A 27,180-nucleotide genomic window follows, 5' to 3' on the forward strand; every position below is an offset into this window, starting at 1 on the left:
TGATTTTCATGAATATCTTATAATCTTGGTTTACTAAACTGATCGGACGATATGATTCTGGGAGCTCCGGTTGTCTATCTGGCTTCAGAACTGGAATAATTTCAGAAAGTTTCCATGTTTCCGGGACAATACCTCTCATATATACCTCATTAAACATTTCAGCCATATATGGTACCAACTCATGCATAAAGGTCTTATAAAATTCTGCTGTATATCCATCTATACCAGGTGCCTTATATTGTTTCAGTCCTTTAATTACCTGAATTACTTCTTCCTGTGTTATTTCATCATTTAGCATAATTTTATCCTCCTCATTTACTTTATTCCCAATTTTTATTTCTTCATTATTCACCTGTTCTTTTTGGTACAACTCCCTGTAAAAATCTCTCATTATTTCTTCGAGTTCCTTTCTTCCATCTTTCACCAATCCATTTTTATCTTTAAGTTTTGTTATACATGACTTTTCCTTTCTCCTCTTTAAATATCTCACCATTTGTTTCATTGATTTTGTACCCCATCCATTAATTCGTTGCCTCACACTCTGTCTCATTTTGTTCCATTGCACCTCATCCATTAATTCCAATTCTTTCTTTTTCTGCCTTAATATACTATTTATATTTCTTCTCCTCGTTATTCTCAATTGTTCTTGTATTGATTCAATTTCTTTTATACATTTTTCTCTTTTCTCTCTCCAACTTTTCCTTATGTAGGACTCAATACTAAAACACTGACCTCTTAATACACTTTTAAATGAGTCCCACACCACAGTTTTAGATAACTCTCCATTATCATTTATTCTATAATATTCTTTTATCTCCTCCTGAAGCTTCAATTTATATTCATCTTTTTCTGTTACCACCGAATTATATCTCCAAATTCTTTGACTAATCTCATTACTCAATCCCAAGGTTGCAATCAGAGGACTGTGGTCTGACAAAAATATTGGTTTCCTTTCTACCTTCTTTATTTGGGCTTTGCTTGCTTTATTTAGTAAGATATAATCTATACAGCTAAATTTATTGTGTCTTGCTGAATAAAAAGTATCCCTAATACTTTGATTTGCGTGTGCATCCACCATATTAAGCTTATTTACATTTATTGCTTTTTTATTTTTTTTAGTTAAGTCCAAATTGAAATCGCCTGCCCAAATCAATGTCCCTTCCGCATAATTATCCAGCTTCTTTTTAGTATTCAATATATACTGTTTTGTGTTTCTGTTCGGTGCATATATCACAGCTAATGTTATTTTAACCTGATTTATCTTGCCTTTCACAAAAACTGTTCTTCCTTCCCTATCTCTTTGAACATCAAGCTCCTGAAATGGAACATTTTCATTGATTAGAATTGCTACCCCTCGTGAGTTCCCTGTCCCTCGAGATTCATAAATTCTATTCCATGTTTTATCTTTAATCAATTTATCCCTCCCCCTCTTTTTATGAGTTTCCGATAACATTATCACATTTATCCTACATTCCTTTGCCATTTTCAACATCCTATAAATCTTAAGATCTGCCATTCCATTTATATTCAGTGCCAATATAGTTAAATCACCCATTTGTTTTGTATAATTCCATTTTTATCTCTCCCCCTTGTCTCTTCAGTTTCTTTTCTTCTCCTCTCCCCCTTTTTGCCCCCCTCCCTGGATCCCCATTGTGCCCCTTTCCCCTCAGAGTCCAGTCCTTTCCCTTCTCCCATCAGAGAAGGACTCGAAAGAGTTCTATTCTCTTCCCTTCCCAGACTCCACTTGGCGGCTGCATTGCCCTTCGCCAGTTCCCACACCTGCAAATTATTTTAACCCAGTTTATCAAAGTGGTTTTTTACATCTTGGATCTTGTTTCCATTCTCCTTGTTTCCTCTTTCAGCTTTTGCTTTTTTAGTTCTCTCAATTGTTTTTCCAAAGTTCGTATTTGGTCTAAGTCCATTTGCTTCAAATTTCTTAAGTCTATAGTCTCTTGTAAATCTTGACCATGCTCTCCTTCCCTATTCATCAAGTCTCCAATAACAGATATACTCTGAGTCGAGCATGATTCTATTTGCCCGCCTCTGTCTGCAGCTTCCAGCTCTGTTGATCTTATCTGTCCAGCTGCCTGAAGAGTGTCCTTGGCCTTCTTACTCCCCTTCTTTCTTTTGAAGCTTCTATGGACCTCTTCATTATCTGACTCCTCCGTCTCATCCGATACTCCCCCTTCTGTACAAAATCTCAGAAGTCTAAGCATGGTCTTTCCACTAGCCAAATCAGTAGCTTTATATAATTTACCATCTCTATAGACGATCAGGGTGGCAGGAAAAGCCCAAGTATATCGCTGGTTCTTCCCCTCCAGGACTTTTGTAATTTCTTTCATCTGTGCTCTTTTATCCAGTGTCTCTGATGAAAGATCCAGGAGAGGCCAGACCTTTTTACCTGCCAAGGTAAGGTCTTTTATTTTCCGAAGCTGATTATACACCTTTTCCTTCGTTGCCTCCCTTGAAAAACGGATCAAAATGTCTCTGGGTTTTTTTCTACCTCTATAAGCCCAATGCGATCGTTCTATATCGTCCGGTGAGATTTCCATCAAAGTCTGTAGCCAACTGACAATATTTTGTTTTAAATTGTCACTCATCTGAAAATCCTGCCCTGCTGTTCTCAGGCGTATATTTGCTCTTCGTGACCGATCTTCCTGGTCAGCAATCTTGTTTAGGAGTTTTTGGTTTGCACTTTCTAAATGTTTTTTTAAGTTGGCTATTTCCTCTTTCTGTTTTCTAGTCTCCTCTTGCATCTCCATAAATTTACCTTCATACTGTTGCACCTTTGACTCCATTGATCCCAGCCGGGTGTTAATCATTTCAACTTGTTCTTTTAATTCATCATTCCCCTTCTTTAAGCTATCAGAGCTTATCTTTAGTTCATTCAATGTTTGTAATATTTGGTCCAGCTTCCGCCCCCATTCCACTCCCTCCGCCATTATGGCACTCACGTTCAGTTCTTTCCTTCACCCGGTCTTCTGATTTATTTTCTGAGGTTTCAAGTTTCAGACGCTCAAACTGCGATCTGCTTTGCTTCCTCTTTTTTCACGACCGGGTCCAGGTTGGAGAGAGAGATTTATGATCTTCCTGGGCTTTAAAAATAAGCTTTATTTCTTTTGCAGTTAGGGAGCTCTCTTAGGCACGTCTATCTTATCTGACGCATGCGCAGCATCCATTTTCATGAATCTGTCGTGCAATATTTACAGTGGACTATAAATGTTTCAGCACTACTTCATGAAAAGGAAAGTCAGCCTGTTTAGCAAGTCCTGCAAATACTGATTTGTTATCAGTAAATGCCTGATTTATATCCCTATTGTATATACATATATACCTGTGGTCATGTAAAAAACAAAGAAACTGAACAGAGCTGTCTGGCTTGCACAAGCCAATTCCAGAAACAATTGCTTACAGATCTGACAGGAAAAGACCACCGCCTTCAAGAACTCAGAGGTTATTCCTTTACACAGAAAAAAGATAGATCATAATTTGCATGGGGCACTATTGTTGCGAAATGAATGTGAAGGACTGCCTAATGCATCTTACCTGTTAAAAGGTCACTGTCAGACACCGGTGAATCCAACTCCATGTCTGCCTCCACCTGATTTCTTTCTTGCTTTTCCTATTAAGTTGCATTCCAAAATAATAAAAGGGAGGGAGTGGAAGAGAGAAAAGAAAAAGCGGAATTAACAAATTTGCTGACTAGCAGACAGGACAGATTAAATTACAATGTCAGCTAGAACTGCTGTGGTGAAAATGTTGCATACCTTCAGAAATTATGTCAATTTGTTTGCTTTGTTTGAAAATTCAGTAACTGAATATTGTGGTGGCATAAGATGTGCAATAGGGGCCCCCGATGGCACAGCGTGTTAAAGTGCTGAGCTGCTGAATTTGTGGACCAAAAGGTCCCGGATTCAAATCCAGGGAGCGGAGTTTGTTTCCACAGTGTTTTCTGCCTTTCCTTATGGTGTCAGTTCAGAAGGTGGTACTCTGTTATGACCACTGACCTGTAATATTCTGATGTAGCTCACTTGCTATTCCTTCAGTTTCTCATATGCCATTGATATTCTGTAGGAATTTTGGAGGATCAAGTGATTTGAATTATTGGTACTGTTCAATTATCTGAGCAGAGGCCACAAGTTGGCGCTAGAGAGAGAAGGATAGTATATTTTATGAGGGTGGAGAGTGGGTTAAAGGAGTTAAACCATCCCCCACCCATGTCCTCGTCGTCAAAACAATCATAGTTTATGAAATGGGAAGTGGGGAGGGGGAATAACCAGCAAAAATGGAAAAAATTGTTTTCCTCTTTCAACTCCCATAAAATGGAATATCCTCTCTTTAGCACCCCCTAGTGGCCTCCACCTAGATAATACAACAGTACCGAATTTGTCAATATTTATTATGAAGATAACACAACTAAAACAAAATTAATACTCTCTTGCCCATTTACTGCTGAAGTTGATTTTTTATGAATTTGCTGCTAATTAATGAGAAGTCAGAAACATTATATTTAAAAAGAAAGCCAGATGTAGCCTTATTATTTGAGAATATCTTAAATGTTTTTGCCACAGTGTTTCCACTTTTATATCTTCAGAATTACATAGTGCTGAAGATACAGATTTCCTAGGGGCCAGAGGCGGCTCTAGGTAATTTTGGGGGGTAGGCGAACCAAACCTCCCCCCCCCCGAATTTGGTGCCCCCCCCCCACACACACACACAAACCAATACCTGAGGCTGAGAGCTGGAGAACGGCTGAACGAGGAAGGCCAGGTTCCAGGAAGGCCTAGCTCTTCTAGGGAGACTTCAGGAGGTCTTGAGAAGTCTCCCGAGGTCCCCCACCGCTGCCGCTGGGGACCATCATTCACCAAACGGCAGAACGAGGAAGGCCAGGCTCCAGGAAGGCCTCACTCTTCTCGAGAGACCTCAGGAGACCTCGTTAGATCTCCCTAGAACAGCTAGGCCTTCCTCGAGCCTGGCTTTCCTTGTTTGGCTGTTTGGCAAGCAATGGTCCCCAGCAGCGGCGGCGGGAACCATCGCTTGCCAAACGGCAGAACAAGTAAGGCCAGGCTCTTCCCAGGAGACCTCGCGAGACCTCATGAGGTCTCCCGAGAAGAGCTAGGCCTTTCTGGAGAGCTCCCTCATTGCTGAGCGAGGCCTTCCTGTTCGGCAGCGAGCAAGCCGATGGTCCCTGCCGGGGGGGGGGCTCGATGGCACCCCCAGGGAACATGCGCTCCAAGCGGGGACTAATTGGCCTCCATGTTGGACCGGATCTGTTAGGGGCCATAGGATATATTGGATTCCACTTCTATGAGGACAAAGAAGAAGGCTCCTCTTGGATATATAGCCAAATATCAGCTTCCACAATGCCCTTGCTTCCACTGTCATGTGGAAAGAATAGCAATAAAAATATATGTGAGTTCACATTCAGTATAATTTAATTGATATTCATTATTATTTAGCATCACTGGCATAATAAAATCTTCACTTTCAGCTAAAGGCTCCTGGTGGAAGACAGGCTGAAGACATTATCTGAGTTTTAATCTGAATTTTTATTAAAGCAGCTATCCAAGGTGTTAAAATTCTAGCGCCCAAATATGTTCAACATATTACGGTAATATCTCCTCAAAAATGTGGACAAAAACCCAAAGTGTATTCCACTACCCCATCAACATGGAAGGTACCAGTTGCCTCCAGTCTTAGCTTTCAGTTCTTTCATATTTTGCACATTAGGAAAGAAAGGCACAAAATAAGGACATATTGTGCTATTCACTTAATCCTCCCTTCCATCCTCCTTGCATATTATTCAGGAAGTGTAGGAATAGGAACTAGTGCAAAACTACTGTTTCATGTTGGAGTTTCCACATAATGTGCAGAACTGTTCTCTAACTTACTTGCTGAAAGTCACATTAGCAACTTTGGAATGTTACTCAAACTAAAGGGGCACTGAATCCTATTGAAGAACCTTCCTTTCTGGCTCCTTGTATATACTCATTTGGAACAACTTTAGAAGGAAGTGACATTAATAACCCAGATTGGCAATATTCTGGGAACCAAAAATGAAATATAGTATTGCTAGTTTTAGTCTGAGTCACTAAGAATGCTAAGTAGACCTATCTATCACTTCCAGAAAGGCAGATCCATCTTGTTATATTTAGCATTTTACAAGCTTATTTCCCATGTCATTTGTTTTCTGCCTTCGGAGGAAATGTGATGTCAATGACAAGCCTTGTATAGCTGGGACAGAAGAACACTCGAACCGAACTTCAATAGACAGAAGAGAATTGGAAACGGATGGCTGGAAAAGGGGGTTTAGAATTAAGAAAGTTCTACTGAGGTAGGAGTACCATATTCACCACTCACAAAAGACTTCCTGCGTGAAAAGGCTTTGAAGACCAGAGAATCCAAAGTGATAATGGGAAAACTTTTAATTAAGCTAAGACACCTGAAATTCTATTCAAATTGGCACATTCCCCCAGAATGGATGAATTTCCAGCCAAAATACAATTTCTTCTCGAACACTAATGAGAAACCATAGAAACCATATTAACATGTTTACAGTATAATCCAATGTATCCCTACTTAGAAGTCAGCCCTCTGAGTTCAATCCAATTTGTTTTCTAAACAGCATGCTGAGGTTTGCAGCTTAGCATCTTGTAGGACCTCTTTTACATATTTAATGCAGGAGTGGGAACCATGCCACACTCCAGACCAGACTGAAGCATCTTTTTGACTCAGGGACATTTCCCGATTTCACCAGGGCCTGGGAGCCACGATTCCCGTAGTGAGTGAGTTCAGGGACATGGAACAGGTCAAAACAGAGTCAGATGCAATTCTTTCTTTGCAACCCAATTCTATGCATGTCTACCCAAGAGTGAGCCTTAGGATAGTTTTCCTGCCTTCAAAGCATCTGTTAGTCCCATGCAACAGCCTCTCCTTGTGTTAATCACAAACACAATTAATTCGGCAGTGAAGTGTCTACAAGGAACTATGACATATATTGTTAGAAGTTGACTTATTGGCACAGAGAGCATTTTTTACTGTTAATATGAGCAGTCTTGAAGATCATGCACTTGCATATGGAAATGTCAAGCATGGCCTGAGGAATATAGTTTGTAAGTGTTTCCATGCAGGGAATAACTGGAAAAAGTGCTGCAGTGGCCATGGGAATTGCTGTGAGTGATAGCTAGGTCATTCATTGGATCATATGAGCATTTACTAAAGGACAGCTGAGCTTGCTGGCATGTAGAAAAAATGAAGACTGCAGTCATTATTCTTTAAAGCAGGGGTCCTCAAACTTTTAAAGCAAAGGGCCGGTCTACAATCCTTCAGACTGTTAAGGGGCCGAATTATCATTTTAAAAAAAATACAAACAAATTCCTATGCACACTGCACATATCTTATTTGTAGTGCAAAACAACAACAACAACAATGAAAGAATACAATATTTAAAAATGAAAACAATCTTAACCAACATAAAACTATCAGGATTTCAATGGAAAGTGTGGGCCTGCTACTGGCCAATGAGATAGTCAAGTTAATTAGGATTGTTGTTGTTGTTGTTGTTGTTGTAGTTGTTGTTGTTGTGTGCTTTCAAGTCATTTCTGAATTTGTGTGAGCCTAAGTCTAAAATTAATTATTTATTTACTTACTACATTTATTTACTACATCTATATCCCACCCGTCTTACCCCGAAGGGGACTCAGAGCAGCTGTATGTACATACAATATATGATATTATTAGCATAGCACAATATTAGCATTATGCATTACTATATTAAACTATACCAGTATACTGTAATACTATATGTAATATATAACATATAATTAATATTATTATATGGTATTATTATTAGTATTATATTGTATAACATTATAATATTTTATCAATATTATATGTATATACCATATATTATATTATTAAAACTGATATAAAAATATATTATAAAACTGAGGGTGGGGACCAGGTAAATGGCCTTGGAGGGCCTCATCCGGCCCCCGGGCCTTAGTTTGGGGACCCCTGCTTTAAAGTGTCACAAGACAGTTGTCTTTTGCTGTAGGAGACTGCTGTGACTACACAGCTGAAAGTTATATGGTTGTACTGGGTTAGTTTGCCTTAAAGGGGAAATTACTGTTTCTTGTCAAACTAAATAAAACAGAACATAAAACATTCCTGTTGGTGTTGATAATCAAGTTTAAACCAACATCTTAAAGGCTTTTGTGTCTGATATGTACATACATGTACAATATTTAATTTCCCTCTTCCAGCCTTAGCAACTGATATTACCAGTTCTTGATTTGTTGTTGTGTCACTTGTGTAATCTATGAATCTGAAAGCCCATCATAGTATAAGAGTTTAAATGCTTGACTAGGACTTTGAGAGACCAGAGTTCAAATCCACACTAAGCCATCAAATCCGACAGGATTACCTTTGGCACTCTCCCAGCCTGAGTGGAAATTACAAACCTCCTTTGCATGAATCTTGCCAAAAAAGCCCTATGATAGGATTGACATAAGTCAGAGTCTACTTGATGGAACCTAAGACACCTGCGCTCCATGCAGTCATGCCAGCCACATGACCTTGGAGGTGTCTACAGACAACACTGGCTCTTTGGCTTAGAAATAGAGATGAGCACCACCCCCAGAGTCGAACACACCTAGACTTAATGTCGGAGGGAAACTTTTACTTTTACTAAGACACCTGCATCATATTATATTTAAGCTCTAGAATATCAAAGCCTGTCTTGATCCCCAGCTTGCTTGCATAGCAGACAGAAAGTGCTCATGGACCACAGAACAGGGGAGTGGGTATTTGTGTCCCCTTTAAAACTGGAGTAGAAAGCTGAACCCTGCTGAAATGAGCAGGCAAGACTTGTAGTTGAATCACCCTATACGAAATCAGAGATATATTGTACAATCAAAACATATGGTATAGTTAGGCTTCCCAGGAATAATAAAGGTTGCATGCTATCTATCTTATGCATTTTAGTTGGTGAAAACTACACTGAACAGACAAAAGGGACTCATAAGTCTTCATTTTTAAGAATGAGTTCATAGTCTTGGATGAAAGAAATAATTTATCTGCCCACTGGAAGATGTACAGATTACTAGCAAGAGTATATTAACCAAATCTGTGAATAATCAATTCCACAAAAGTTAAACCAGCGAATGCAAAAGGATAACTTTACTTTTATCGGTCTTCGAGCCATTCAGTTTCAATGGATGACTTTGGGTTGCAAAGTTATGAGAGATGCATACATTTATCTCTCTCTCTTATGTCTCCCCTTAATCTTTTGCTAGACAAATATGGCAATCTGTCCTCACTAGTGAGTTGTTCCAGTCCTTTGTGCACTTTGGTCACCCTTTTCAGGACCTTTAATATTCCTTTCAGGTGCAATGTACACAATACTCAAAGGGATAATCTAGCACAGTGGTTCTCAACCTATGGGCCCCAGGTGTTTTGGCCCACAACTCCCTGAAATTCCAGCCAGTTTACCAGCTGTTAGGATTTCTGGGAGTTGAAGACCAAAACATCTGGGGATCCACAGGTTGAGAACCACTGATCTAGCTCCACACAAACTTGGGAGGAAAAAGTGGATAGGACAAACTTTTGTAGAATACAACTCCTTCATGCATTTGAGGAAAAAGACTTATGCTACTGACTTTATCCTCTCAGTTAGTCTCTAAGATTCTACAAGACCTACTTGCCTTTCGGAAAGCCTGCAAAACCTTTCTCTTCCGACAAGCTTTCAATGGGTGAAAAACTCGGGGCTATGTCTGTTTTTATTGTTATTTTAAAGCTAATTGTATTGTTTTAATCTATTTCTGTAAACCGCTCCAAGCCAAACTGGGAGTAATGGTATACAAGTCAAATAAATAAATAAATAAATAAATAAATAAATAAAGATCTCTTTTATACTGATATTCCAGATGTTGTCACACCAAGGTTTATATGAATGTACTATGGTGCTAGCAATATAGTTCTGATTCCTTTTCAGAATTACCACCTGATGTTCTAAAACTGTGCTCTGGCGTGGCAAATCTGTCATAGAACCACAGAATCATAGAATAATAGAGTTGAAAGAGATCACATGGGCCATCTAATCCAACCCCCTGCTCCAAGGAAGGAGCTTCCACCAAACTCCAAGGCAAAGAGTTCCACTGCTGAACAACTCTTATGGTCAGGAAGTTCTTCCTAATGTTCAGGTGGAATTTCCTCTCCTGTAATTTGAACCCATTGCTCTGAGTCCTAGTTTCCAGGGCAGCAGAAAACAAGCCACCCTCTTCCTCATGACAGACTTTCACATATTTAGACAAGGCTATCATGTCTCCTCTCAACCTTCACTTCTGCAGACTAAACATACCCAGTTCTTTAAGATGCTCCTCATAGGGCATGGTCTCCAGACCTTTGATCATTTTAGTTGCCCTCCTCTGGACACCTTCCAGCTTGTCAATATCTCTTTTGAACTGTGGTGCCCAGAATTGGACACAGTATTCCAGGTGAGGTCTAACAAAAGTCGAATAGAGAGGAACCATGACTTCCCTTGATCTAGACACTATACTGATTTGATGCAGCCCCAAACCCCTGTTGGCTCATGTTTAACTTGTTGTCCACAAAGACTCCAAGGTCTATTTCACATTGACTGTTGTTGAATCAATCATCACCCATTCTGTATTTTTGCATTTCATTTTTTCTCCCTAAGTGTAGGATCTTATATTTGTCCTTTTTTAAATTCATTGTGTTCATTTTGGCCCAGCTCTCTAATCTGTTAAGGTCACTTTGAATTCTGATCCTGTCTTTAAGAGCATTAGCTAACCCTCCTAATTTGGTGTCATCTGCAAACTTGATAAGCATGCCCTCTAAACCTTCATCCAAGTCATTAATGAAGATGTTCAACAGTACTGGGCCCAGGACCAAACCCTGCTGCTCTCCACTTGTCACTTCTTTCCAGGATGATGAGGAACCATTGGTGAGCAGCCTTTAGGTTTGGTCGCTTAACTAATTACAAATCCACCCAATGGTAGCATAGAAAGCAGGAACACACCTAGATAAATCCTCTTTGTATCACACAATTCTTCTTAAAGCACTTTCGAAAAGCAAATCACACTTTCTGCTTTGTGCAGAACTTCATAGAAAACTTCTCCCAACCCATGCACTGCTCTGTCATTGGTCATGCCCTCCCCCTTAGAGTCTTTAAATTGAACGACCCTCCTGCAAGCTTTCACAATCTGTGTTAATCCTACATCAGAGGAAAATAGCCTTTTCTTCAAAACAAACTAGAGCTATATGAACAGAATCTCTCTTCGTGACCTTCGTGGCATGTGCTAATTTAAAGCCCAGGTCACCCACAGAGCTGGGCGGCTCCCATCAAATGATGCTGTCTTGGCTCCGTGAGTGAAGGAAGGTGGAGCCAGTACATGCCACCACTACAGCAACAAGGGAGACTTCTCATGTTACCGTAGAAACAATTGGGGGGGGGGGAGCTGCGTGCTCCATGTTTCCCCCAATGTGATAATCCTTACCTGGATTCGGGCAATGCAGGGCATGGGATGCTAGATAGCCGCATGCCCCCATGAAGTGGAGTGATGCCAGTGCCCATGTGACAAGATCATAGGGGTGTCACCTTTGTATTCATTATCTTTCCATCCGGAATTTGTCTGAATGTTGGAAAATCCCTAGACTTGTAATTAAGACCATGTACGAGGGTTGAATCAAAAGTAATGTCTCCACCTTCGTAACTCAACAAATGGCAATACTGGTATGTGACAGGTACTGGCTTGTTCAGTAGACTCTCCTCTACAGTTTCATTTGGCGGGAAGCCTTAGCATTGAACGGTTGTGTTGTTAAAGTGTGAAGTATGGAACCCTGCGCAGACTGTCGGTCAATGTGACTTAAACAACGTGCAGTCATTGAATTCTTGATAGCAGATGGTGTCACCCCAAAGGAGATTCATCATATGGAGTAGAGGTAGGTATAATGGAGTTATTGTTATTTATTTTATTTATGTACAGTATTTATACCCTGTCCTTCTCACCTCAAAAGCGACTCAGAGCAGCTTACAGAACACACATACGGCATTCAGTGCTGATAATACAATTAACAAGGACAGACAATACAAACAATGGTAAAGGCAGTTTTCCCCATTTTATTTCTGGCATCTTGAAAGCTGTGCTCTACTCTGGCCGTTGGGGGGGGGGGGTGCTGTTGCTCCGTCTTCCATTCCAAGGAGCTTTCTTCTGATCAACGTCCTTAAAGGCACTTTTATTACCTCTCCGCTAAAAGTGGTACCTATTTATCTACTCATATTTCTGCTTTCAACCTGCTAGGTGGGCAGGTGAGCTGGGGCTTAACCTGGTATTGAATTGCTGACCTTTCAATTAGCAGGATTTTTCTGCAGTACAGTGGTTTATATTTAAATCTTTACCAATGTCTAATATGTCATAGAGCAGGGGTCCCCAAATTAAGGCCCGGGGGCCGGATGCGGCCCATCGAAGCCATTTATCCGGCCCCCACGGCACAAGGGCAGAAGGGGGTTGGGCTAAAGGACCCAAAGGGTCTCTTCTTCTCTTACAATCCTTATTATTATTATTATTATTATTATTATTAACATTGAGGCTAGGTGGCCATCTGTCAGGGGTGCTTTGCTTGTGCTTTTGGTGCACAAAGGCAAAAGGGGATTGGACTCAATGGCCCAAAGGGTCTCTTCCAATCCTCTTTTTGTTGTTGTTGTTGTTATTATTGCTCGGTGGCCAACTATAGTCTGGCCCTCCAACGGTCCGAAGGATCATGAACTGGCCCCCCGTTTTAAAAGTTTGGGGACCCCTGTCATAGAGGATGGGGGAGGAGTTGAGGAAAATAGGCATTGTACAGAGTTATAACTATCACATGTTTTTTTAGCATCTCTATTAAACTTACAAACATTACTTAACGTATTGAAAGTTCCACATGTCCTCTATTGCAACATGTCTAGTCTATTTAAGGAGTGTTGACTCGTCAATTATCCTAAGATGCTTAAATGTGGGATAGATAAGTAATACAACATTTGTGTATCTGTATAAAACCTTCCAAAGCTCATTAAAGGATGCTAATCCATCTATTGTCCGAGGTTTGCTAAATATGGGGTAGATAGATAATACAGAGTGTATTTGTGGGTAGCAGCCATATCTTTATGAATTCCATATAAGATTCCGATTCTTCTTGAGGTTTTGTCAAAGATTTATGATCTATTCATAGTTTCTCAAAATTATAATTTTCTTACCATCCACCTCCCAAATATTCTCAATTCTACTTACCATTCAGAAGGACCCACTCTAAAGAAACTTTCTTGAGAAAGAGGTTATTGACATGCTCATAGGGGACCTGATGCTTTTGCTGCTTTTAATGGCATTATAGAGGACTAGTGGGATCTATTTTGAAACAGCACAAAAAGGCATCTATCAGACAATGGAAGCTGAAGCAAAAAAGCCACACAGGCACTGTCTTCTTTGCCATTAAAGCTCAAGCCTATAGTCGCTTGCCAATTCATCCTTGTGAGTTGAACCCGCTACCTGTGGCCTCATGAATGCTAAACGCTTTTGGGGGATGGGGGAGTGTGTCTGAAGAATTACAGTTAATAATAAGGCATCCTTTAATTTTGGATCGCTTCCTTTGATTAAAGCTCCTCAGCAAAGAGCGATTGCCTGGCTAATCCAGTGGGAGTTCATCTCCGGTTATTCATCAAGTGCCCACAATGCCAGATGATGATTTGTTCTGGGTTTCTATCAAAACAAACAGCCACTGGAGACTGTACCATAAGATCTATGGAGGTGCTTCTTACCCCAACCTATCTTCTCCCCTATTTTTTTAAATCTGCCAACAGTTTATCTCCCCAATAATCAAAGGCCTTTGACATGAATGTGTCTCAGTATAATTTAAGCAGGTGTCAGAGGAAGAAAATCCGGATAAACAATGGAGATTGCTTTCCCTGGCTGGGCTTATTGCAAGAAAGCAATTAATCTGCACCAGGCGTCTTATCCCCTTCTTTGGCAGCTAGAGAGCTAAATGAAAATATGGCTCTAAAGAGAAGGCAATTGACTAGTTATAATTTGGAAGCCCATTTATCTAGGGTGTTCCGAGAAGAGATCAAATTCCACACAAGGTCTACAGATTGAAGTTTTAGAATTTTGTTTATTATTTACTAACTTACTGTATATATAGTCTAGAAATGTTAGTAAAAAATGCAACCTTAAAAAAACAGGCCAACCTAGCCTGAGCTGTATGGTAAATCTACTCTTCCATGTTCAGTGGGATGAAGTCTTGGATGTGAGCGCCATCTCAGAAATCACCCACACATATGGATACATACACATCCACATACATACAAACAAACATATTTTCACTTTTATTGTATAAATAAATAAATGTCTTGTATCATCATTACCCACAGATGGGCAGAAGGGACCTCAAGGACTATGTGCGACCTCATCATATGGGGTAATTTTGCCAGCACAGAGCCCGCCGTAGAGGTAATTCTGGCAGGGCTCCATTGTGCAAATGGAGAGGAACTGGAGAATGCTGCCACAGTGGCAATATGGGATGATTCCCGTGTTGCATACAGATCAATGGGGGGAAGCAGGGCAGCATACGCTTCCTCCCATGGGATCAGATAAGGAAGAAGTTGGGCAATGCGGGGCATGGGGTGAAGGGTTCTCCATGCCAGATTCACCATGATATATGGCTATTCCAGTGGCTAATGTTTATCATACTAGTCCAAAGCAGGCACTATATCATCTGCAGGCTGCATACAGTACTTGAATCTCACTTTCATGACTCCACAAATTTTCTACAGTTCTCCAAAGCCACCCAACTTTCCCAATTTTGAAATATTCAGTGATTTGGTGGTATTTTTGTCTACAAACCACACAGGATGCTTTATTTATAAAAACATGTACTTTCCACAAGTACAGTAGAGTCTCACTTATCCAACATTAACGGGCCGGCAGAACGTTGGATAAGCGAATATGTTGGATAATAAGGAGAGATTAAGGAGAAGCCTATTAAACATCAAAATAGGTTATGATTTTACAAATTAAGCACCAAAACGTCATGTTATACAACAAATTTGACAGAAAAAGTAGTTCATTACACATTAATGCTACGTAGTAATTACTGTATTTACGAATTTAGCACCAAAATATCACAATGCATTGAAAACATTGACTACAAAAATGTGTTGGATAATCCAGAACATTGGATAAGTGAGTGTTGGATAAGTGAGACTCTACTGTACTCCGTTCCTACATACTGCCACCAAATACCTCAATTTTTCTCTGTAGTCCATCTGCAAATGGTATTAGGAAATGATGATGGTCATTCTCTTTTGTCATTTTGAGATGGACTGCAAAGGGAAATGGATATATGGGTTTGTTCTTGGAGTTGCAGCCTGTAGGAATTTGGGGGGGGGGGGGGTGACTTCCATACAGTTTCCTACACCAGATGTAGGCAAACCCCAAATCCACAGCAAATGTGTCACTGAGAAGTGACCACTCGACCTCTGCTTAAAAATCTCCAAGTTAAGTTTCTGCCACGGGTTTGTCTGCCATGTTTCTCTTCTAAAGTCATTTCAATTGTTCTCTTCAATTCCATCCATGACATGTTTCAGTGCTTCCCCAGATCATCACAGATTCCTTTATCAAAATGTATAACAAACATACATCTGAGTGATTTACAAACCAAAGCTAGTACTTTTAGGTACTAGCTTTTATTTGGTTACAAGGAGCAGAATGATTTATTTGTTATTGTTAACTGAATGAGCATTTCCTCCATCTCAGTGTTCTCTGTTGGTGATGAAAGATATTCAAGGAACAATATTTGTGCTTCTAATACATTGTAGCCTACTTGATTTGAAAAAATAATAAATGTATAGAATTTGATTCATCTATTGAATTGTCTGACCACAAGTCACCCTATCAAGCAGAATCTAATAAGTGGTCTACCTGCACACAGAAATAATTTTAAGGGAAATTTCAACAGCCATTGTTATACTTTCCAAGCTGTATGGTCATCTCAAAAGGCAGCTCATATTCTATTAGGAAAAAATCCTAGCATATTACCTGTTGTTGGTGGGAAATTACTTTATCATATCATTCGCTTACCAAGCAAAATAAAGTCTTGAGTTTCAACAGTCATAAAAGAAAGCAAATGTCTGCATAACTACCTAGGAATAAGACTCAATGAGCAAAGTGGCATTTACCTCTGAGGAAGGATATATAGGATTGTTCTACAGTATACGTCTGACAGGGAAAAAACATCAGGTGAAAGATCTATGTCTATATATATATTCTTACTAGTATTACGAACTAAAAATCCCAAATTATGAACAAGATACCAGACAATTAAAAAGACTATCTATCCATCTATCTCTGATTTCTAAAATTTCATCTGTAGATGTCAGAGGTACTTTTATCAGACAATTAAAAACTATACATAGAGACGGGGGGGGGGGGGGGCTTTTTAAATGTTGATTTTATTCAACACAAATAAGGGCCCAATGCATCGCTGGGAGCTACATACTAGTGGGAAAATGTACTAACTATAAATTGGTAATCCAGATTGTCACTCAACACTGATCCCTTGACATTATTTTGGTCTTTTGCCAGAAGACAGAAATTCTGTTTCGAAGGCTTGATGGGATTTGACTACAATGAAATAGCTGGATCAATTTCCCCCCTAAACCAAGACATTTGCCCAGCTGAGCCTTGGTATTTCCTTCTTTCCCTATAAAATCATACCCTGCCTGACTTCTAGTTTTCATTGCATTTATAAACTTGAGGGTTTAACTAGCAAAGGAAGCACTGTATGTATTATTTTCAGTTAATGTTTTCATAACAAATGGGGCTAAAGATATTCCAGGGTTGACAAGAAGCAGTCAATTTAAAGAATCTTTCTTGAGCAGTGCTTCCCAAACTTTAGTTCCCACAATTAATGACAATTGGCTGTAATGGCTGGCACTTCTGTTAGTTGAAGTCCGAAACATTTGGAGATGAAAGTTGAGAAATACTGTTCTAGACCACAGTTCAAATAGTGCTAGGACTAAATCCAAAGTACATTTATTGGATTTTGCTTTTAACTGTCAATCACCTTAGGGTCATTATAAAACAAAATTGAGCCTCAACACGAAAACAAGAAAGTCTGCAACTGCTTTTTACTGGGCTTGCTTTATTGGAAGGAGTGAAAGTATACAGCTTTTTTGAATTTTTTAAGAGGGTAAAGTGGTCACCATAATTCAGAAAGTGATCTGAAGACCCCTGCACACACAATATCTGATTTTTACACTATACAAAGCCTGGTATACCTGAATAACAACATAACTTAGAAGATACACATTACAAGTAATGTTGCACATTCTACATTTGAGAGGAGCAGCAAGTGGCTGAACAATGTTAGTTCGAGAAATGATGTAATGCAGTGGGAATTTGTGTGTAGCAAGTAATGTTTACTCACATATTTCAAAATATCATTTCCAGGGTTCATTGTGGGATACTATATTTTTAAAAAGGTAGGTAAAGGTAAAGGTAAAGGTTTCCCCTGACGTTCAGTCCAGTCTGGGGTGTGGTGCTCATGACTCTGGGGTGTGGTGCTCATCTCTATTTCTAAGCCGAAGAGCTGGCGTTGTCTGTAGACACCTCCAAGGTTATGTGGCCGGCATGACTGCATGGAGCGCCGTTACCTTCCCGCCGGAGCGGTACCTATTGATCTACTCACATTGGCATGTTTTCGAACTGCTAGGTTGGCAGGAGCTGGAGCTAACAGCGGCCGCTCACGCTGCTCCCGGGTCTTGAACCTGGGAACTTTCGGTCTGCAGCTCAGTGCTTTAACACACTTTGCCACCGGGGCAAAGGTAACTAACAGTAAAACTTTTAGTAGTTTCTTCCTGATGAGTGAAGAATAAGCAACAAGATTTTTGGTACTGTTTCATTATCCGGGCAGAGGCCACTAAGGGGCAAAAGGATGCTTCATTTTATGCGGGTGGATTGAAAGAATAAAACCATTTCCCCCTGTTTTTCTGTTATTCCCCCCTACCACCCCATCATGGAAACAACCTTCATTTATGAAGTGGAAAGTGGGGGAGGGAATAACCAGTGAAAATGGGGAAAATGGTTTTCCTCCTTCAACTCCCCCTGTAGAATTGGCTATCCTTCTCTCTCTTGCACCCCCTTGTGGCTTTCATCCAGATAATCGAAAAGTACCAGATTTTTAAAAAGGACTGTATACCAGTGTTTTGTTGTTGTTGTTTTTTGCATTACATTTTTGAAAAATTGGGTGACAAAAGGACTGGTTTACAAATTAGCAGATCCATGATTTGAATTTAACCTCTGCAAGTCATTTGCTTTCAGATTGCATTTACACTGCAGAATTAATGCATTTTGACACTACCTGTCATGGTTCAATGCTGAAGAATCATAGGATTTGTAGTTCTTTCGCCTACTTTGTTAAAGAGTGGTTGTGCCTCACCAGACTACAGCTCCCATGATTCCACAACATCAAACCATGGGTAGTAAAGTAGTGTTAAAGTGCATTAATTCTACAGTATAGACTCACCTAGCAATCATATCTCAAATAGGAGAAATACTGACTTAAATCACAAGAATGTTGCAATAGTTACAACCAGATAAAATATGTGAGTGAGCGGCTTAAAGAACTGGGTATGTTTATCTTGTAGAAGAGAAGGTCAAGAGGAGACATGATTGCCATATTTATTTATTTATTTATTTATTTCCCCATTTTTTAACGTTTTTCTTTTCATATATTTTTTCTTCCCTCTTTTTTATAGTTCTCTCTCCCCCCTTCTTCACTATCTCTCCTTTTCCCCCTTTTTTCCCCTTCACTTTCTATTCAATAATTGTTCTCACTCTTTCGATGTATTCTATTTCTATATATGTTAATAAAAAAAATTAAAAAGAAAAAAAAATATTTGAAAGGCTGTCATAAGGAAAAGGGAGCAGGCTTGTTTTCTGTTCCAAGAAGAAACCTAATTGATCTGGGAAACAGAATCATTCTGGTCTGGGAAGTTCAGCCTTTTCCTTTTTTTGGAAGTTAAACTATTCTTGTAAACTTCTTGTACTTGGAGATTCTTTTTTTCCATTGTCTCTAGTCCAATTTTCCTTCAGCTTTAGCAAATACTTGGCATCCAATCAAAGCTAAAACTAGTACAGAGTACTGAAAAGAATTTAACAAATCTCAAGCACATTTCCTTGGAAGAACTAGGCACAGAGGAGGAGTCTCTCTTGAAAACAGCGAGTGAAAGAATGAAGAAGCAACAAACAGATCTCTCTTGTGCACATAACTTAAGGAAGGCAAGCAGCTACCATGACTACATCACTCTTTTAGCCAAGTCAATACAACAGGCTCCAATCCATCAGACATTTATTTATTTATTATTTATTACAATATTTATATCCCGCCCTTCTCACCCAATAGGGGACTCAGGGAGGCTTACAATAAAACACACATATAAAAATTGTACAATACGCTATAAAAACAGTTAAAAATTATTAACTTACATCGGACATTACTAGTTGAAGCAGTGTTTCCCAAACTTTAAATGCTCAGGACACAGGGATTTCTTCTGCTCTAAATGCATATCAACCCAGTATTCTGCCCTAGCCATTTTATCACAGGAAATGAATACATACCAAATGAGCACTTTCAAGAGCACACCCCTTTTCAATAGCAAACCTTCATAACTAGACCTTCTTGTACTACTGTGGATTATGATGATGATAATGATTAAAGCAACTGCACGATTTCAGTATTAAAACAACACAAAACAAAGGTAAACATGTGTATAAAATATAAGCTAGCACCCAACTTGATGATGAGATGTGAGAGAGGAGTGGAGGAGAATCCTGCTACCTGAAGTCATGTTTTTGCCGACATGCCAGCACTGAAGTGAAATAGACCCATCACACTTAACTAGTTAATAGGAACATTGTGGGACTTGGAGTTGCTAAAAGATCTTACTCATCAATAACTTGGAATGGGATAATCACGGCGGGAGGAGGCAAACTACTAGCAATGACCAGGGTATCATGTGATAAGGACCATCATCAAAAGTGATAGCCCAAATGCAATGCCAATTTGCTGCCTTGTGTGATAAAGTCCTAACTATCAAGAAGATAGATCTGTTTTTTTCCCTCAACCAGCTTCCACAACAAAGATGAGGAATCCTTAATTTAATTAGCTACATTTATTAGACTATAATACATCATTGAATGTAATGCTTACCCCAATTTGAAGATGCACATTACAAAAAATGGATATGTCCACTAATGTAATGCTTCCAACAGAGCAGGCACAGCACATCAAGGAGACAGGCATTATGAATAAGGCCATTTGGGAGTCATGTCCCTCAGTCAGTCTCACGTGATTCCCAAAAGGTCTCACCCACGAGGCCCTCAAAACTGAGGGGGGGGGGATTTGAAGTCCTTGTGAATGAGGCCAGTTGGGAATTGTATGGGACTGAGCCTGATGGCGTGGGCAAGAGACCCCGCATGCCACCACATTCCTCAGTCTTCACTGGACTACTTCTTGGTTTCATTTATCCTTTTCATAAATTAAAAAAAAAACCCTGGGGAGACTCTTGTGTATACAGAAACCACTACCTTTGTCTGCGAGTGGCCCTGTTTAGCTACCAGGTACATATCGAATATCTGGAAATTCTAAACCTAAACAACTCCAAAATGATCCACATGAGTGTCCAAGACAATGATACCTTTGCTTTCTGATGGTTCAATGTACACAAATGTTGGTTCATACACAACATTATTTTAAAACACACTCAGACTATATACATAAGATGTATATGAAACATCAATGAAATTCAGTTTAGACTTGGGGCCCATCTCCAAGATATACCAACTGTTTAATATACACAAATAAATGTATTCTAAAAAAAATTAAAAAACCTAAAATCCCAAACACTTCTAGTCCTAAGCATTTGGGATAAGGAATTCTCAACCTATACTGTCAAGGGCAATACTTGGCAGCGCACTTGATATTTGTGAGGAGAAGAAATGGGATAGGTTTATTTCAAACAAAGCCAAAGAAATGGAGTCAGAGATCGATACGCTGCCTTTATAATTGCAACAAAAAAAAACAACCTATTTCCTAACTAAATAACATGATGTTCACCCTTTCCAACATTTATAAAATGAGACAATTCTTTAATCAGCATTAAAAGGATAGTGATATTAGAAACAGCCACAAGGATAGATAAATGTGGCCTAGTGCCAAACATTACATACTACAAAATATTTTGCCGGATAGACCTTGTTTTCACCATCAAGCACTTCAGCAAATACTTCTTATGGAGGTAAAAGAGGAGGAGACAAGCACTTGAGAAGATAATGTTTTCTGTCTCTAGGTTCAAAATCCAGAAAATCTTCTCAAGGAACTTGGGGTCCAATCACACTATACAATTATAACCCTATTATTCCAGGGTTGTTGTGAGTTTTCCGGGCTGTATGGCCATGTTACAGAAGCATTCTCTCCTGATCCACATCTGTGGCAGGCATACTCAGAGGTTGTGAGGTATACTGGAAACTATATTGGATACTAAACCATTCCACTTTAGCTGCCATGCCTTTGTCCTATGGAATCCTAGGATTGGCAGTTTCGGAAAGAGCGTTTAGTATTTTCTGTAAGTGATGTATGTGTGTATGTGCCTCCAGGTTAGCTCATGTCATGTCCCAGGTGGCTCTCATTCGATACCCCAGGCAGAATTTAACCAAACGAATAAATCAGTGGTTCTCAACCTGGGGTGCCCAGATGTTTTAGCCTTCAACTCCCAGAAATCCTAACACCTGATAAACTGGTTGGGATTTCTGGGAGTTGTAGGTCAAAACAACTGGGGACTCACAGGTTGAGAACCACTGCAATAAAGGATGAGCCAAGACCATATTTACTGGAACTACAACATTGATTCTTTCCGAGGTCTGGCTAACAGAACAGGAACTGGAAAAGAAAATAGGTTCCCTTTGAACTAGAAAGACCAGTATCCACTAATTGCAGTGATAAGGAATTTTTCATTTTTTGAGAAAAGAACTACTTATTTCTTTTTAATGTGAATGTAACAATCATCATTTGTGTTTGAGTGTATGTATTGAACTTCTATATGTTTAAATACATTTGCATCACTGCAATTAATGGATAGTGGTCTAACAGAACACGAATACAGCACAAGCAGGAGTAACACAAATCAAAGCCCAAAGTTTCAAAGGTACAATCTGTAGTCAGAGTTCCAAAGTCAAGCCAAACAATGAAAGTCAAACTGAAGTCCAAAGGTACAAACCAAAACTGAAGCCCATAAATCAAGCCAGGAAGTCAGTCCAGAGTTCAGATTCAAGGTTTCAGGATACACAAGATTCACAACAAGGTTACTGGAACAGGCAGACTTCTAAGCAGGGTTGCAGAAACAAGGTTAGGGTCTAGAGATCCAAGACTCAAGTCCCGAAGTCAGAAATTACTGCTACCACAGAGCTATCTCTTCCAGACTCCTTTTTATCCAGAGATTCTTAGCTTCTGTTCATTTCAGATAATCCCTGAAGACTGTTGGCCTTCAACGCAGACCTATATCCCAGAATATCAAGGCAGAAAATCCCACATTATATAAGTGTGTACTCAGATAACCCAGTTCAAAGCAGATATTGTGGGATTTTCTGCCTTGATATTCTGGGATGTAGGGCTGTGTGGAAGGGCCCTGTGAAGCATTCCTCATGAAGGGAAGGTCAGATTAACCCCGTCTAAGCACCTAGCAGCAGCTGAGCCAAGCCAGACAAATTGCTGGCCATGACACCTGATAACTTATGGCGACTCCATAAATTTCATAGTTTTCCTAGGCAATGAATACTTGGGGCCTTTCCACACAGCCCTATATCCCAGAATATCAAGGCAAAAAATCCCACAATATCTACTTTGAACCGCGTTATCTGAGTCCACACTCAGATAATGTGGGATTTTCTCCCTTGATATTCTGGGATATAGGGTTGTGTGGAAGGGCCCTTGGAGTTGGGTATGACAATTCCTGCCTCTGAAATATAACCTGCAGCCCCTCGTATGTGTTGGAAGTCTCCCATTCAAGTACGAACTAGAGCTAACCCTGCTTTGTTTCCAAACTCCATCAGGATCTGCTGCCTTTAGGGTATTTATGCCATCCCAGAGTACTCTAGTGACTCACAAAACTAGAGATTTTCAAAGGATGTTAAATATTAGTTGCTTCGTCCTTTAATATCTGTTTTTTAGTTTATATATCAGATTTGTCAGAAGCTACAGCTGAAACAATTTTTCAACAGCTGAAAAAAAACCCAACAAGAAGCAAATTATCTTTCAATATTTAGCTGTCTCTAGTTCCAATGGGTGTTGTTCCGTCCCCCAGGACGATGGTTTGCCTTACCTATTGGTCGTTTGTTTGTTTTCCCTCCTTTACATTTTGTTTGAGCCTCTGGCTGCAAAAGCCTAGGAAAAATGGCTTGGAATCTGCAAGAGCTGGCTGCAGTTTTCTTTGCAGTGATTGGTCAAAGAATGCAACATCTTAGGACCGCCCTTTTTACCAGGGTCTAGTCTCCATTTTGGAGCTTCATTCTGGCTATAGTCTTCCAACGTGCTGGAGCTGTGCAAGGCTAACTGGGACAAATCATCCTCAAAACCAGGCCAATCTAAGCCTATCCAAATTAGATAAGTATTGAATTATACTGATCTGGAATAGAAAATCTAGTTAGAGGAGCAGGGTTATTCCATCGCTTCTAGAACTAATCTTTGCTGTAAAGATAGGGAAGGAAAGAGTTTCTCCTTCTAATATAGACAGCGTGATTAGGGTATAGTGGTTTTATAATCACCTTTGCCTTCTGGAACCAGGGATAATTCTGCAACTAAAACCTATGGAAATTTGTTTCATTTTCTGCAACTTTAAGATCTGTGCCAGGTTTACAACCTTGTATGAATAAACATCCTTTTTTGAAGTTATCCAGACTCAGTCGTTCAATATCTATAGGACAGCTTATAGGGATTTGCAGTTCGCCCGGATAAAGGACAGCACGTTTCAGTTTTATAGTTTTTTATTGTCCGGCGGACGGCACAGTTTTGAGGTAGATCAGCGGTTTTTCCGCTTGAGCTAGCTTGCACGGCTTATAGTTTTTTATAGTTTAGGAAGTTTAGTTTAGGCCGCGGCTTTTCCGCCTGAGCTCAGTCTGCATACCTAAAGACTCTACCAGCGTCTGAGGCAGTGGAGCCCGCTCTCAGACCTGAAGGAGTCAAATAGTGGGGCTCTATTTCCTTGCTATTTGGCTCGCGTGTGCGCACGTGGCCCAGTGGCTTTCTGGGTTTGCACAGGCTGTGCAGTTCCCAGCAACGTCCAGGGCTCTCTCGGCGGTAGACCTCGAGCCGCGGAGCACCAGCGACAGTTCTTTGGCTGGCTCTGAGGCGTGAAGCCCACCAGAACCAGGCTAGAACCTGGACAGGCCTGGCAACGCTGCTGCGAGTTCAGCCGGAGCACTCGGCCGGCTTCGACCTACCTCATCGTCCTGCGGTGGTGACCTGCCTCATCGTCCTGCGGTGGTGACCTGCCTCATCGCCTGGCGGTGGTGACCTGCCTCATCGTCCTGCGGTGGTGACCTGCCTCATCATCCTGCGGTGGTGACCTGCCTCATCGTCCTGCGGTGGTGACCTGCTTCATCGTCCTGCGGTGGTGACCTCCCTTCACAGCGGGGAGGAGGCGTCTTTTCTCTCCTCCTTTCCAAAGCCAGCCTCGGTGCTCCTTCGGCGGCAGGCCTCGAGCCGCAGAGCACGAGGTGCTTGAAAATTTGGCGAAGTCGCCATTTTGGCAGTTTACGTCACTCGGGCAAGGGAGGTATCAAGTGGCAAGTTGCTGTCAGTTGGCATTTTGCAGCTTGCCCACTAAAATCTGGCGCCAAAGGTCACAATCTTTATAAAGTATAGTTACTTAGTGATATATATTGCTATGGTTAAGTGTTGTGCATTGTATTATATATTGCATTTGCTTTTATTGTAAATTTACTTGCTGGTATGTTGTATTTGCTTTTGTTGTAAATTTACTTGCTATTAAGAATACATAATGTCTATGCAATTTCAAGATGATACAGATGGTATACCTCCTTCTGAGGCTGAAAGTAGGAATGAAAGGCCCCAAAGGATAAAGCACCCTTCAGCCAAGATGCTAGCCCATCTAATAGGTGAAAAGGAGCTCCTCCATGTGAGGTTAGGTTCGGCATGGGAGCGAATTGTAACATTGATGGACAGAATTGAGAGCTTGGGTATTACAAGGGTGCCATCCATATTACAGACAGACCTTGAAGAGACCTTCGGTATTTGGAGGGGTTTGGTGTCTAAGATAGTCCAGGTCCTCGAGCGCATTAACGCCAAGGATTCAGAGTTAGAAATAGTGAGTGTCTTAGCTGACACTAATGAGAAAGAAAATAAGGTGAGGGCAATTCTAGATGCCTTGGAATTTAGTTCTCCACCTGTTAATCTAAGGTCTGAGCCAAAAGGAAATCAGTCTTCCTTATGCAGCCATGAGACCAATCTTTTAAAATCACCTGCTGTGGCACTTAGTCTTAAGTCCAACCGCTCTAGCCAGGTATCTAAGCTAAGGGAGTGTGCATCATCTAAACATAGCCACTCTAGCAAGTCTTCTGCTGCTGGGAGTGCCATCTCTTCCCTAGCTGCCTTGCACATTAAGGAGGCTGCACGTCTGAAGCTAAAGAGCAAGGTAGCGGGGGCGGAGGCTGATGCTAAGGCAGCTGATCTCACCCTTCCCTTTAAAGAAGAAGAGCAACGACTGCAAATAGAACAGGCCCGTAGACAAAGCGAAATGCAAATAGAACAGGCCCGTAGACAAAGCGAAATGCAAATGGAACAGGCCCAAAGGCAAGGTGAAATAGAAATGCTTAGAATAAGGATGGATGCTACTGCCAAAAAGGTAAGGGCTGAGACTTTGGCCAAAGCCCTAATTGAGCCACTCACAGAAGAAAATGTAAGCCAGTTACCAATACAGGATCCTTCTGCCAAAGTGTTTGCGCACCTTGGCAGCATGAACAGCCAGTTTTCGGATGAGGAACAGGAAGACTTCTCTCCTTACCCAGAGCAGGGCCCCAAAGTCACTTTTGAGTTTCCTGCAGAGCAGAGCGTCATAGCGGGGAGCTCACCCTTGCTCGAGCTACCTGTGCCTCCTGCTAAAACCCTAGGTCAGTCAATCAGGGCCTCAAGGCCGAGTGCTAGTTGGCCCCTACAGACAGCTGCACAGGGAGCCATCGATTCGTCAGTGGTCGATGTCATCCCTCCAAGAGGCCAAAGGTTGACGCAAGGTGCACGGTGGGAGTCCACTCCACAACAGCAAACTCCTCAATTGTTCCCTTCGACGCCAGAGTCCCAGCTTGTCTCCATCATCAGAAGCCCCAGAAGAGATCTTAAGGACAAGGGTGTCGAAAAGTTTTCGGACAAGCCTGAGGAATTTCTTCTCTGGAAGGCCACCTTCCAGAGAGCAATCAGAGACTTAAAGTTATTGCCTGAGGAAGAACTGACTCTTCTGGCTGCATGGTTGGGCCCAGCCTCATCCTCACAAGTTAAGAAGATCTACGCAGCCCACGTAGCCGATCCCGACAAAGCCCTGGAAAAGGCCTGGGCCAGGTTGCAGCAGAGGTATGGGGCCAGCACAGAGATTGAAGCATCTCTTATGGACAAGCTCCAAAGGTTCCCAGCTTTGAAACTCAAAGACTTCAAACTCTTGTGGGACCTCAGCGATCTCCTTACGGAATTAGAGTCGGCCAAGGAGAATCCAGAACTGCCCGGTTTGAAGTGCCTCGATCAGCACCTGTCCCAGAGGCAGATCTTGACCAAGCTGCCCTTCACTTTGCAAGAACGCTGGGGACAGGAGGTCTTCAACTACAAGGAGGCCCACTCCCAGGCATACCCTCCATTTTCTCATTTGGTCCAGTTCATCACCAGGGCGGCCAGAGAAAGGAATGATCCGCAGACGGGCCTCCCCACCTTATACCAAGGGACCCAGCCAGAGAAGGCACCTAAAGTGGAGAAAAAACCATCCAGAGAGGCCAAAAGACCGGTTAGTGTTAAGGCTGTTGAAACTCAGCGCAGGGCCAACGAATCCAAGTCAGAGGTGAAGGAGGTGCTCTG

At 41.0% G+C, this 27,180-nt stretch overlaps 1 protein-coding gene across 2 annotated transcripts in view; it reads right to left on the reverse strand.

The window, feature by feature from the left end:
• fam107b (family with sequence similarity 107 member B) overlaps window positions 1-27,180 on the reverse strand; it is a 165,454-nt gene that overhangs the window by 93,657 nt on the left and 44,617 nt on the right. For both annotated transcript variants that reach the window (XM_062981799.1, XM_003227984.4), the window contains exon 2: window positions 3,547-3,622. In XM_062981799.1, coding sequence (XP_062837869.1) covers window positions 3,547-3,589 — 43 coding nt within the window. In that variant the 5' untranslated portion in view covers window positions 3,590-3,622. The remainder of the gene's footprint in view (window positions 1-3,546; window positions 3,623-27,180) is intronic.

This window comes from Anolis carolinensis, chromosome 5, assembly GCF_035594765.1.
Source record: "Anolis carolinensis isolate JA03-04 chromosome 5, rAnoCar3.1.pri, whole genome shotgun sequence".
NCBI lineage: Eukaryota > Metazoa > Chordata > Lepidosauria > Squamata > Dactyloidae > Anolis > Anolis carolinensis.